Source organism: Anabrus simplex, chromosome 3 (assembly GCF_040414725.1).
Source record: "Anabrus simplex isolate iqAnaSimp1 chromosome 3, ASM4041472v1, whole genome shotgun sequence".
Taxonomy (NCBI): Eukaryota; Metazoa; Arthropoda; class Insecta; order Orthoptera; family Tettigoniidae; genus Anabrus; species Anabrus simplex.
Genome location: NC_090267.1, coordinates 266,284,773 through 266,297,758, shown reverse-complemented (window position 1 = coordinate 266,297,758; position 12,986 = coordinate 266,284,773). Strand labels below are relative to the sequence as shown.

The following is a 12,986-nucleotide window of genomic DNA, read 5'->3' as shown; positions in this document are numbered from 1 at the left end:
TGTTTCTATGACATGCATGCTCTCCCCGATAAATCTCGTTTCAATAAGGACCAATAATTAAGTTTTTGACATTAAATTTTTGACGTTAAATGCATGCTCTCCCAAATTAACAAAACCATCAAATTCATCTGCCCTGGCATCATATGTGATATTGTCTTGAAGGGACATTTCATTAAACACCACAGAAACCACACGCTCTGAGACACTTAAATTCTCAGCTTTCACTTTTGTCAATGATAATACATTCCTGTTGATGCCAGGATACACACCCAAATTCTGCAGCCACCTCTGAATTGACCTAATCGTAGGAAGACAACATAACCTCCTCTGCATCTTATATGCACTTGCAGAACAATAATAAATTGCTAGAGCAACAGTTTTGTCATTTTCAGTATATCGCCTAGGGCCTACCTTTCTTTTTACGACCAGTGTGTATTAGTTTGGCTTTTAAAAAACATCTGTGATACGGAGCTAGAATTTCCTAAATATTCAACTAGATCAGATTTTTATTTAACTTTACTATTCTGCAGATGAGTAACTTGAGCCTTTAATTTAGAAACCAAAGTATTTCTTTTAGAGATAATTCTCTGATCTTTATGCAATTTTTTTCAGGAGTTTAATTTTTTTGGATACTATTCTGTTTAGGGAATCTTACATTTGGCAGAATAGCTGGTGATCCTGCACGAATATTTTCGTCTGGTTCTGACGTTTCATCGTCCTGTCTTCTTCTCTTGGAAGGACTACCTCTTTTGGAAGGGGCAGTGGCAATTGATGTTTTAACTTTTGGGAGATTCTGTGTTGGTACAGATCCCGGCTTTAATCTGAGAAGAGGGATAAAAGAAAGAAAAGCATGAAAATGTTGTCGATAGTTATGTTTTGAGGAATATTTACGTACAATTAGAGTAAAAATGTAACATACCCTTGGCTGTATTGTCGAGGATTTCTAAAGTCGCTGGCCTGGAAATGATCTGAACAGATCTTATACCTCTTATTTAAGCGTAAAGTCCCTTCTTTCTTGTACAACTCATCCAAATCACTTCTGTGACATTTCAAAACCCACAGATCACACCTACAACAACACATCGGTATTGAAGGTTAACTGCTGCACCATACAATAAAATATGCGTATTATATTTTAAGCCAATTAAAATATGGGTCGAGCAGGTCAGAAGATTATGAAGTACTATAAAAATCTCTTTCTCACTGGAAGAATATATATGCAAACACAATATTACGGTACTTACATTTTCTCCTCACGAGGGAAACGGAAGAAAGACCGCGCATCCTTCTGTACTTCATAATTACTGCAGCCAAACACAGCACATTTCTTTCCCCTCATGTTGAGAGGAGATATAAAGGAATGACACACGCTACTATATGTCAACTCACTGAAAACGCACAAACAACACCAAAAACTTCGCAAACAAATACATGTGCTCTTATGACAGAATCAGTAAGTCCAGGTCACTCCGCTAGAGAGAGCTCTAATAGCTGTCCCTGTCCCTCAATGTGTCGCGTATTGTCTCTACTGTATTTGGTTATGGAACGGGTTTTCAAGTACACAATGCTTGATCTGGGGTTATAATATTTTATTAGTCATGAGATAAAGCATGGAAAGTGGCATCCACTTTAGGCCTACGGCTAACACTTACATGGGATACTGTCTGCAATTTTCATATAATGCATGAAAAGAGACAATCATATAAAGTAACTTAGCCTCAGGGGCATATTCTACGGGCTACCGGCGGTAACCCAAGAATATTACATTAAAAATAAATAATACATTATTACAGTTTCAACAGAGCATTCAAACAATCGTGACATTCATGAGCATTCTTCTTTATTAAAAAAAAGAAAAGATTGGTTAGTGGGTAGTGAACGCGGCAACGCTGTGTAGAACCCACGATCGGAAAGCGGTAGCCTTACGCCCCTCTACCCCTCACTCCTCAACCACACTCATTCAGTGCAGGTTCAGCACTGATAGCCAGCCCAAGAGCGAGCCAGTTCCCGCTACAGCTAGCGGTTTCTTACCTAATTAAAAGAGTTTAAAACAACATACAGCCTACAACACAATATCGCACGCATAGATCATCTGAATATGTCTTAGAAGTTGTAATATTTCGATTCGTGGTGTAAGTGTCTGTATGCTGAAGAATTTTATTTTACTTATAGTGTCTGCTTTTAACTGAGCCAGCTTTGGTTTTGTGAGAAGTTGATGTAACAAAAACCTGCGGGGGCTTTAAAGGCCAATGAATGTATAATAGAGAGTTTGTTAAAAGTTCCTTTCAGCCGTCGTCCATACAGTGACAAAGCTCAAATTATGAATATGACAAGGCCTATGCCTGAACTGTAATTGTGTGCCGAAGTGAAGGAAAACATCGTCCGTATACACGTCATTTCACATCACCTACGGTACGGTACATATGATGGAAATGGTTGTCTGGTAGTTCTAAGCTGTCTAAACCGTATTGCTGACCATGTTGTTTTAAAGTCGTGAAGAAAGTCGTGAAAGGATGAACTCTTTTCACATGGCAATTCAAAAATATGATAAATCGAATGCTCACATTTGCAATAGCATGAACTTTGCAAAATTTGATAATGCAAGAATAGATTTACAACTAGATAAACATCATGCTCTGCACACTGCACACTGTCCAAAAAAATAGGGAAATTCTACTACGTATTCGATTTCTCGCAAAAACAGACAATGAAATAATTTCCGCCATATATGAAAACAGACTAAACCAAGTGATTCCTGACAGTAGCGTAGCCAGGATTTCAGTTTGGGGCGGGGGGCATTAAGGTAGTTCTTCATCCAGAATTTTATTTTGATAGGTGTCCAGACTTCCCGAGTTTAGGTGGTATAGAATACCCAAAAAGAAAATGAGTGTCACTTGGATTGGTGGTGGATTCGTGCGGATTCCAGAAGCTAATAATAATATACATCATATATAAAAGGCTTAATAAAAGTACATTAGTTAGAACTCCTGCGGTGTCTGGAGTCGTTGGCCAGCTTCTGTTATTACCATCCCAACATAACTGCAGAATTTTATTTATTCCGAGTACAAGTGAATTGAATGCAAGAATAAATAGTTTGAGAAAAGATGCAATATTCTGGTTTATAATAAATACGGTAATAATAATTTCGTGTGGCTCTTTATAGTGTAGGTAACTGAGTGTTATTGTGGTGGAGGATAGTGTTATGTGTGGTGTGTGAGTTGCAGGAATGTTGGGGACAGCACAAACACCCAGCCACCGGGCTATTGGTATTACCCGGCCGGGAATCGAATCCGTGACCCTCTGAACCGAAGGCCAGTATGCTGACCATTCAGCCAACGAGTCGGACAATAAATACGGTAATTTTATAATAATAATGTTCATGTGATGAGCTGTAAATAAGTGAAATTTTATACGAATAATGCGGTGAAGAAATACACACACACAGCATATATATATATATATATAGAATGTAAGGGGTATGGGTATAGATATTTTGTTCAGTTGGTAAAGAAAAATACGTCCGCCTCTGTGGTGTAGTGGTCAGTATGATTAGCTGCCACCCCCGGAGGCCCGGGTTCGATTCCCAGCTCAGCCACGAAATATAAAAAAAGTGGTATGAGGGCTGGAACCATGATGTAAGTATACTCACATCACGGCTGGAACGGGGTCCACTCAGCCTCGGCAGGTCAACTGAGTAGAGGTGGGTTCGATTTCCACCTCAACCATCCTCGAAGTGGTTTTCCGTGGTTTCCCATTTCTCCTCCAGGCAAATCCCGGGATGGTACCTAACTTAAGGCCACGCCCGCTTCCTTCCCTCTTCCTCGTCTATCCCTTCCAGTCTTCTCATCCTCCAATAAAGACCCTGTTCTTCGGCAGTCCGTTGCGGAAACGGCCTAGACATTAAAGACTGCACCGAATTCATGATCTGGCAGAATACTGTTCTGTTCTGTTCTGTTCTGTTCGTGAAGTTGATATGGGCTCGTTATTTCACCCAGACACAATACTGTATTGTATTTGTACTAGTTCTACACGCGCACACAATTCCAATAAAGTAGTACACCAATGCAGTTTACAGTTTTCTGAGTACGAAGTACTTGAAGATTAAGGGAAGTAGACCATGCTGCGGACTCACAAAATGGGTTCAAAGCACTTGAAGTAGTTCAGGAAAAGACGTATCACCTAGACAACTGAGAGTGAGGAAATATGTATACAAGACTAGGAATATAGGAAAAGCACAGGGACACAAGGCCTACTAATCTTCACGCTAGAGTGGCCGTCTCAGCGACTTCTACAAAACATACACACCGGGCCAACATATAAGGGATAAGCAGGAGAGGGCAGTGGAATGACGGAGGGGTGGATATATGTGAGAATGTAGGACTTTGGACAGATGGAAAGAAATATCTGAGCAACGTATATGGGGGATGTAGAGAGCGCAAAGTGTTAGTGAAATCGTAAACAAAAGATGAAGAGGGACGACAGTGTGTTGATATGAACATCAATGAAAATGTACACGCTATCGGTGGAGGGGGAGATGAGAATAAACGGTAGCTATGTGTCTTGGTTGAAGAGGAGGCGTTAGGGAGGGCGGGAGGCAAATGAGAATATGATTAAATATGTAAGTAGTGTCAATGTATTGTGGGAAAGTGGGGTTAGAGTTGTAAATTAGAGCGATCTAAGAACTGATTTAAGATACGTATGATTGTGGGAGAGGGCTTGTATACGAGACATGCAATTGACGAGGGGAGTGGTTAATTGTATTGTATTAAGCTGGAGTACAGGCATCGGCGAGGAGAGTTGTACAATGGGCATTGAAAAAAGAGATGATTGATATCAGCATCTACAGATCCACAATGACATAGGGGATGCGGTTGTAAGCGAAAGCGAAATTTATATAGAGGTGTGAGGGAATGATTAAAGCGAAGACGTATGATATTGATGATATGACGACGAGTGTAGGTGGCGTGTTGATACCAGAAAGTAGTAGGTAATATGGGTTGGAGACTATGATAGAATTTGCCCTTCTGACATGCAGATGTTGTCCATGTGTTTTGCCATAATTGTCGTTGTTGTGATTTGAGGAGAGATACGAAATCTGTGGCTGGAACAGAAAATGTAGCTGGGGTTGTAGATAATAGGGAAGCCTCTTTCGCTAAGCGGTCGGCTCGTTCATTGCCTGGTATGTTCTTGTGTGCAGGTATCCAAATGAGGGTAATTTGGACACCTAATTGGTGTAAATTGAAGAGGATGTGTTTGACATTATACACATACCAGTTCAGCGTAAACTTGTTAGATTTTAGTGTTTGGAGCACGGATAGAGAGTCGGTGAATATATTAGCAGATTGTATGTGGCAGAATACCACTAACTAATAAAAATGCACAATGATAAAAACACACGGCCGACTGGATCCCTGCTTCGCAGCGTGGGTTCTTAGTGTCACTAACCTCCGCTAGGGGTGCCAGCTAACGCACCCAACTTATCTTCGTACCCACGTTATTGTGTTCCAGTCGTTCTGTGATTCCAGTGCGTTTGCATCGAGCATTTATGTGTGTGTCTCTGGATGTGAAATGATTAATTTTTGTGTTCGTCTCTGTATATCAAAGCAGGAAATCCAAATTCTTCAGGTGTGAGGATTCCTGTTATCCCCCCAAGTAAAGAATTTTGGGAAAATTGGCTTAACGCTATATCAAGGCAAGGACACACGACGAGTAATCAGTGGATTCCATCCGATTATTACCGTGTTTGAAGCCAGAGAGCGTGCCTAGTCGGTCTTCGAATTATCCCCATTACCTTCAAACCAGAAAAATAACTCCATGAAAGACCAGACAGCGACAAGATATTTCTTCGGAAGAAATCTGTGGTGAAACAAGCTCTTCAACCGAAGGAAATACACTGACTGACAGAGCAAATGCAACACCAAGAAGGAGTGGTCAGAACTTTATGCCAATTGCAGGGTAGACTGACGTCAACGAGGTATGCTCATGATGTGAAATGCGCCGCTGTGCTGCGCACGTAGCGAACGATAAATGGGACACGGCGTTGGCGAATGGCCCACTTCGTACCGTGATTTCTCAGCCGACAGTCATTGTAGAACGTGTTGTCGTGTGCCACAGGACACGTGTATAGCTAAGAATGCCAGGCCGCCGTCAACGGAGGCATTTCCAGCAGATAGACGACTTTACGAGGGGTATGGTGATCGGGCTGAGAAGGGCAGGTTGGTCGCTTCGTCAAATCGCAGCCGATACCCATAGGGATGTGTCCACGGTGCAGCGCCTGTGGCGAAGATGGTTGGCGCAGGGACATGTGGCACGTGCGAGGGGTCCAGGCGCAGCCCGAGTGACGTCAGCACGCGAGGATCGGCGCATCCGCCGCCAAGCGGTGGCAGCCCCGCACGCCACTTCAACCGCCATTCTTCAGCATGTGCAAGACACCCTGGCTGTTCCAATATCGACCAGAACAATTTCCCGTCGATTGGTTGAAGGAGGCCTGCACTCCCGGCGCCCGCTCAGAAGACTACCATTGACTCCACAGCATAGACGTGCACGCCTGGCATGGTGCCGGGCTAGAGCGACTTGGATGAGGGAATGGCGGAACGTCGTGTTCTCCGATGAGTCACGCTTCTGTTCTGTCAGTGATAGTCACCGCAGACGAGTGTGGCGTCGGCGTGGAGAAAGGTCAAATCCGGCAGTAACTGTGGAGCGCCCTACCGCTAGACAACGCGGCATCATGGTTTGGGGCGCTATTGCGTATGATTCCACGTCACCTCTAGTGCGTATTCAAGGCACGTTAAATGCCCACCGCTACGTGCAGCATGTGCTGCGGCCGGTGGCACTCCCGTACCTTCAGGGGCTGCCCAATGCTCTGTTTCAGCAGGATAATGCCCTCCCACACACTGCTCGCATCTCCCAACAGGCTCTACGAGGTGTACAGATGCTTCCGTGGCCAGCGTACTCTCCGGATCTCTCACCAATCGAACACGTGTGGGATCTCATTGGACGCCGTTTGCAAACTCTGCCCCAGCCTCGTACGGACGACCAACTGTGGCAAATGGTTGACAGAGAATGGAGAACCATCCCTCAGGACACCATCCGCACTCTTATTGACTCTGTACCTCGACGTGTTTCTGCGTGCATCGCCGCTCGCGGTGGTCCTACATCCTACTGAGTCGATGCCGTGCGCATTGTGTAACCTGCATATCGGTTTGAAATAAACATCAATTATTCGTCCGTGCCATCTCTGTTTTTTCCCCAACTTTCATCCCTTTCGAACCACTCCTTCTTGGTATTGCATTTGCTCTGTCAGCCAGTGTACATTGGATGACGAATATGAAATTCATCTGAACAACGATGTATCAATCGAAGTCAATATTCCAACGAGTAAGCATGACAGCAGTGATCAGAAAATCAGGCATTAGAGGCTACGATCAAGAATTATGAGACTGCGATAACAACTGATGACTAACCATAATGAAGTTAAAAGACTACAGAGACAATTCGAAGACAACCCAGAAATTGATCGTTTGAATAAAGTAAAGGAAGTAGCCAAATATAATGGAAAAACGACCAATTTTTAAAATCAAATCCATAATTTTCGCAAGACAAAATCCGGGCAGTCAGAACAAATCACGCGGTACTATGAGGCGTGGGGAATAGTATCCCAAACGGTTACGAATATGGCAGGACTCCTGGTCTAGTGTCAGCTCCGTCACAAAGTACTCTGGACAGGTAGCCTAAATGGAAAATGTTGATTGTGTTTGTCGGGATTTCCCAATTAGTGAAGGAAAGAGAACTGAATGTAAAACTCTCAGACCAACTGAGAGGAATGTAACAGTGATCGCTGAATAAATGGCTAATTAGGTACGGCTCCTCTACAACCGAATCAGTGACAAGTTCGTTGTGTGGTCAACGTTGAAAGTGAATGCGGCACAGATATTGTAAAATATCATGCTCTCGCGAATAAACTGTTGTGTTTTCTTGTAATACGACTTCCAAAGAAGTTTTCTAGTCCTGCTGCCTACTTCCTCGTTAAAGGCTTAGAAGTCTCCGATCTATCCCTTGTAGTTCAGAAATGATTACTGTAATGCCTTTCGGCAAAACAATCAGATTGTGTGCATTTCTATTCACCAGCAGATAAAATACATACAATGGTTAAATGATGATTTCATCAAGTACGTTAAAATAAATCGGTTGGAATCAAAACGTGAAAAACTGAAGTGTCTGACTAATGAGACGGCAGATGCTGTCTCGCTAACTGTGATATCTATAGTGCAATGTGTGTCTTACCTGTTACAAAATCGGTTATTTTATGCTCTCACTAGATGATTTTCTGGAGACGCAATAGATCTATTTAGTTCAGTGAGATTGGGTGGTGGATTTAATGACATGACGAACGCACGCACTGCATAATGTGCTATAAAACGTATCCTGAAAACTGGTCATAAACAAAGGGTCAGCGAAAAGGTGATAGAATTTTTTGCGTCCACTGCTGGTAAATAACAGTAAGAAAAGTACGGAAAAGGTGCTCCGTTATTTGTGTCGAGAAAATTCTGAATTTGTATGTACCATGCAGCATGGGATGATCCTAGTATTATATCTACTGTAACTGGCAAGATTTTATTATTTTACGTTTCTATATCTTAAGCGAAGCTCAAATGTCAAATGCTAGTTTCCGTATGTGCATTATCTTCTCAATTAGTAACATGTTAAAGATTATTTTTCATTTTATAATCGTGTTACGGACCAACTCTCATTTAACCAACATGTGCTCTGGGTGCGGTAAGTACTGCCATCTGCAATGTAGCTGTAAACGCAATTCTTGCGGCACAGAGCAGGCAGTATATAGATATTGAGATGGCGGTGGTAGAAGGAGCCAGGTTGATAAACCTCTATTTAAGCAATACATAAGAAGCCACGCCTATCTTTTCCTCTCCCCGCGTATCCCTCTAACAGCCAAAGAGCACCCCTCTTGCAGCTCCGCGCACCCCTCTAGCCACCAAGGTTTCATCCTACCTCAGGCTGATCCTCCACTGCAAACTTTTCGGCTCCTGCAGTGAACATCTAAGAGTATCGGCTTGTGAAGTATCCTGTAGCCAATATTGCTCTTGAAAGGTTTGTCTTGTTGAATGAAAATGCAGTAGTTGAGTAATCGAAATTATCAAACTTTACCTAAAATAAACATAAAATATTAATGGGGGTAGCGCAAACCTGCAACCTTATGGAGAAACCGCCCCTGTTATGCAGTAAGGCTGTGTATAAAAAAATATGTGTTGGTGGAGCACGTCGCCAAAATAAGAGTTTTAAAGATGCTGTTACAGGTGATTATATTTCCGTATGTTAATAGTTTTTACAGACGCTCAGTCTTAAGGTGTGGAGTAGAGACAAATGCTAAGTGTTTCAAAGTGATTCAGTCAATCCAATCAGTGTCAAAACTGGGCTGCATTTAGGGCTGTTGTCCAGGTGGTAGATTCCCCATTAATGAAAGCCTTAACTGCTGCTGTATATTGCTGTCAGTTGTTTACTTAGTATCTTTTCTTTACCGGTAATGATTTCAAAGAACTTGGAAATTCATCAAACACCTCTCTCTAAATTATTCCAATGCCTAATTTTTCTTGTTATAAATGAATATTTGCCTCAATTTTTTCCTCTTGAATTCTAACTCTATCTTCATATTATGATCTCCCCTACCTTTAAAAGCTCCACTTAAGCTTATTCGTCTACGAATGTCCTTCCACACTCTATCTCCACTGACGGCACGAAACAGCTTTTTCAAAAGTTTTACAATTTTGGTTCCATTAGCTGTTTATTTTTGTCCTCTTTGTGGCTATTACCAGGAGTGGTAGAAATTCCCCACACTCACTTGCCTGTCCCACTTACAGTGAAATCTTCAAATACTGGATGGGAAGAACCCATCAACTCGACAAACAGACCAATGTCATATTTGCTGTGGAAATCCATCGACTGGAGCCTTTTGAAGGAAAATGTTGTGCATTCCTATAGGCAAAGCAATGCACTTCACGAAGCTGGGCTAATTTAAGAGCTTACATCGCAGGTTAGTCCATCCTCAAGCGTGTGCAGTTCACCATTGTGCTGACTTCACATAGTTGTCCAAAACTAGCAGAGAGGAGAGATCTGTCCTTTATGCTTCCCAAGGACTCGTCAACCTGTCCTTATAAGTACTCTTACTTATGTGTAGAAAAATTTTAAAATGAGGCTATGTCACTCTGTGAAATGTGACCATTTCCAGTGTTCCTCTTGGCTGGAGAGCAATTTGCTAATGGACTAGGAAAGAGCTAAGAGTAGGAAGGAAGAACCGAGGCCTTAATTAAGGTACAACTCCAGCATTTGCCTGATGTGAAGATGGGAAACCACGGAAAGCCTGTGGCCAGACATGGTGAAAGTTCTGTCGGAGACAATTCCAAACTTGCCTTCAACACAGTCGGCCAGTGGTAACACAGAAAATGATCACATTTCACACATTTACCAGTCTCAGTTTTAATTATTCTATATAAGTAAAAATACTTCTAGGCATGCATTGGTGGGTCCCTGGCTAGGGTTAAGAAAGGATCTCTCCTCCCTCCTACATCTGGTGTCACTTTACATCCTTTTTATATGCTTTTACTGTTTACTAAACATCACATCTCCATCTATACTGCCATCCTAGAGAATACACATCTTAAAATGACTACCTGTTCCCATTTCATATTCCCTACCCGACATTCAATCCCTATATTTCTTTCCATCTGACCTTTTAGTCGTGGAAGTGTAAAGTTTCATATCATATACACTTCACCTCTTATCGTTCGCATACAAGCACAATAAAAACACCAAGAATATTTGTGATATTGGAAAAAGACCATCATGTGCTGAAATTTCTTTCAGTAGGTGTACTCTTCTTCCTTAGACATTTCTTTCCATAATCATATTTAAAACTGGCAGTTTATGCAGATCCTTGTTATCAAATACCAGTACCGCATACAGCCGGTGAGCGTTCTCAACCTGTTAATTCTTCTGCCGTGTTGAAAGTAGACTGCTTTTCAAAAAAGATTAACATTTTATATTTTTTTCAAGAAATGATTTTAAGGTGGCAGAATATAGAATCCTTTGGAAAACATTGTTTTAGGACCAATGAAAAATCTTCATAGAGATTATAAATATTTTTCAGGATGCAACAGATATAATAGAAAAATGCTTTGAAAGCAATAAACAGTTATACTCAGGGTGCGAAATCAGAAATAAAAGGTGGGAGGAAGGACATAGGGCTTAACTACTAGTGTTTATTCAGGCAGTATTTCACGGGGTGTTGGGTTAAATTTCTCCCGTAATTTAATTACCCCCTCCCCCAGAAAAATGTAAACTGTAGCTCTTTCTTTTGAATTTTCAATCAATCAATACTGATCTGCATTTAGGGAAGTCGCCCAGGTGGCAGATTCCCTATCTGTTGCTTTCCTAGCCTTTTCCTAAATGATTTCAAAGAAATTGGAAATTTATTGATTATCTCCCTTGGTAAGTTATTCCAATCCCTAACTCCCCTTCCTATACATGAATATTTGCCCCAGTTTGTCCTCTTGAATTCCAACTTTATCTTCATATTGTGATCTTTCCTACTTTTATAAACGCCATTCAAACTTATTCGTTTACTAATATCATTCCACGCCATCTCTCCGCTGACAGCTCGGAACATACCACTTAGTCGAGCAGCTCTTCTTCTTTCTCTCAATTCTTCCCAACCCAAACATTACAACATTTTTGTAACGCTACTCTTTTGTCGGAAATCGCCCAGAACAAATCGAGCTGATTTTCTTTGGATTTTTCCAGTTCTTGAATCAGGTAATCCTGGTGAGGGTCCCATACACTGGAACCATACTCTAGTTGGGGTCTTACCAGAGACTTATATGCACTCTCCTTTACATCCTTACTACAACTCCTAAACACCCTCATAACCATGTGCAGAGATCTGTACCCTTTATTTACAATCCCATTTATGTGATTACCCCAATGAAGATCTTTCCTTATATTAACCCCTAGATACTTACAATGATCCCCAAAAGGAACTTTCACCCCATCAACGCAGTAATTAAAACTGAGAGGACTTTTCCTATTTGTGAAACTCACAACTTGACTTTTAACCCCGTTTATCAACATACCATACCTGCTGACCATCTCACAACATTTTCGAGGTCACGTTGCAGTTGCTCACAATCTTGTAACTTATTTATCACCCTATAGAGAATAACATCATCCGCAAAAAGCCTTACCTCCGATTCCACTCCTTTACTCATATCATTTATATATATAAGGAAATATAAAGGTCCGATAATACTGCCTTGAGGAATTCCCCTCTTAATTATTACAGGGTCAGATAAAGCTTCGCCTACTCTAATTCTCTGAGATCTATTTTCTAGAAATATAGCAACCCATTCAGTCACTCTTTTGTCTAGTCCAATTGCACTCATTTTTGCCAGTAGTCCCCCATGATCCACCCTATCAAATGCTTTAGACAGTTCAATCGCGATACAGTCCATTTGACCTCCAGAATCCAAGATATCTGCTATATCTTGCTGGAATCCTACAAGTTGAGCTTCAGTGGAATAACCTTTCCTAAAACCGAATTGCCTTCTATCGGACCAGTTATTAATTTCACAAACATGTCTAATATAACCAGAAAGAATGCCTTCCCAAAGCTTACATACAATGCATGTCAAACTTACTGGCCTGTAATTTTCAGCTTTATGTCTATCACCCTTTCCTTTATACACGGGGGCTACTATAGCAACTCTCCATTCATCTGGTATAGCTCCTTCGAACAAACAATAATCAAATAAGTACTTCAGATATGGTACTATATCCCAACCCATTGTTTTTAGTATATCCCCAGAAATTGTATCAATTCCAGCCGCTTTTCTAGTTTTCAACTTTTGTATCTTATTGTAAATATCATTGTTATCATATGTAAGTTTTATTACTTCTTTGGTCATAGTCTCCTCCTC

The 12,986-nt window shown here is 41.4% G+C and overlaps 1 protein-coding gene across 1 annotated transcript in view; it reads right to left on the bottom strand.

The window, feature by feature from the left end:
- Positions 1-1,438, bottom strand: part of LOC136866229 (zinc finger and SCAN domain-containing protein 31) — a 62,581-nt gene extending 61,143 nt beyond the window's left edge. Inside the window, exons 1-3 of the mRNA XM_067143015.2 lie at positions 1,245-1,438; positions 920-1,069; positions 656-821 (exon numbers count right to left, since the gene is read on the bottom strand). Of these exons, the coding sequence (XP_066999116.2) occupies positions 656-821; positions 920-1,069; positions 1,245-1,339 (411 nt within the window). The 5' untranslated portion in view covers positions 1,340-1,438. The remainder of the gene's footprint in view (positions 1-655; positions 822-919; positions 1,070-1,244) is intronic.
- Between the last annotated feature and the right edge of the window lie 11,548 nt (positions 1,439-12,986).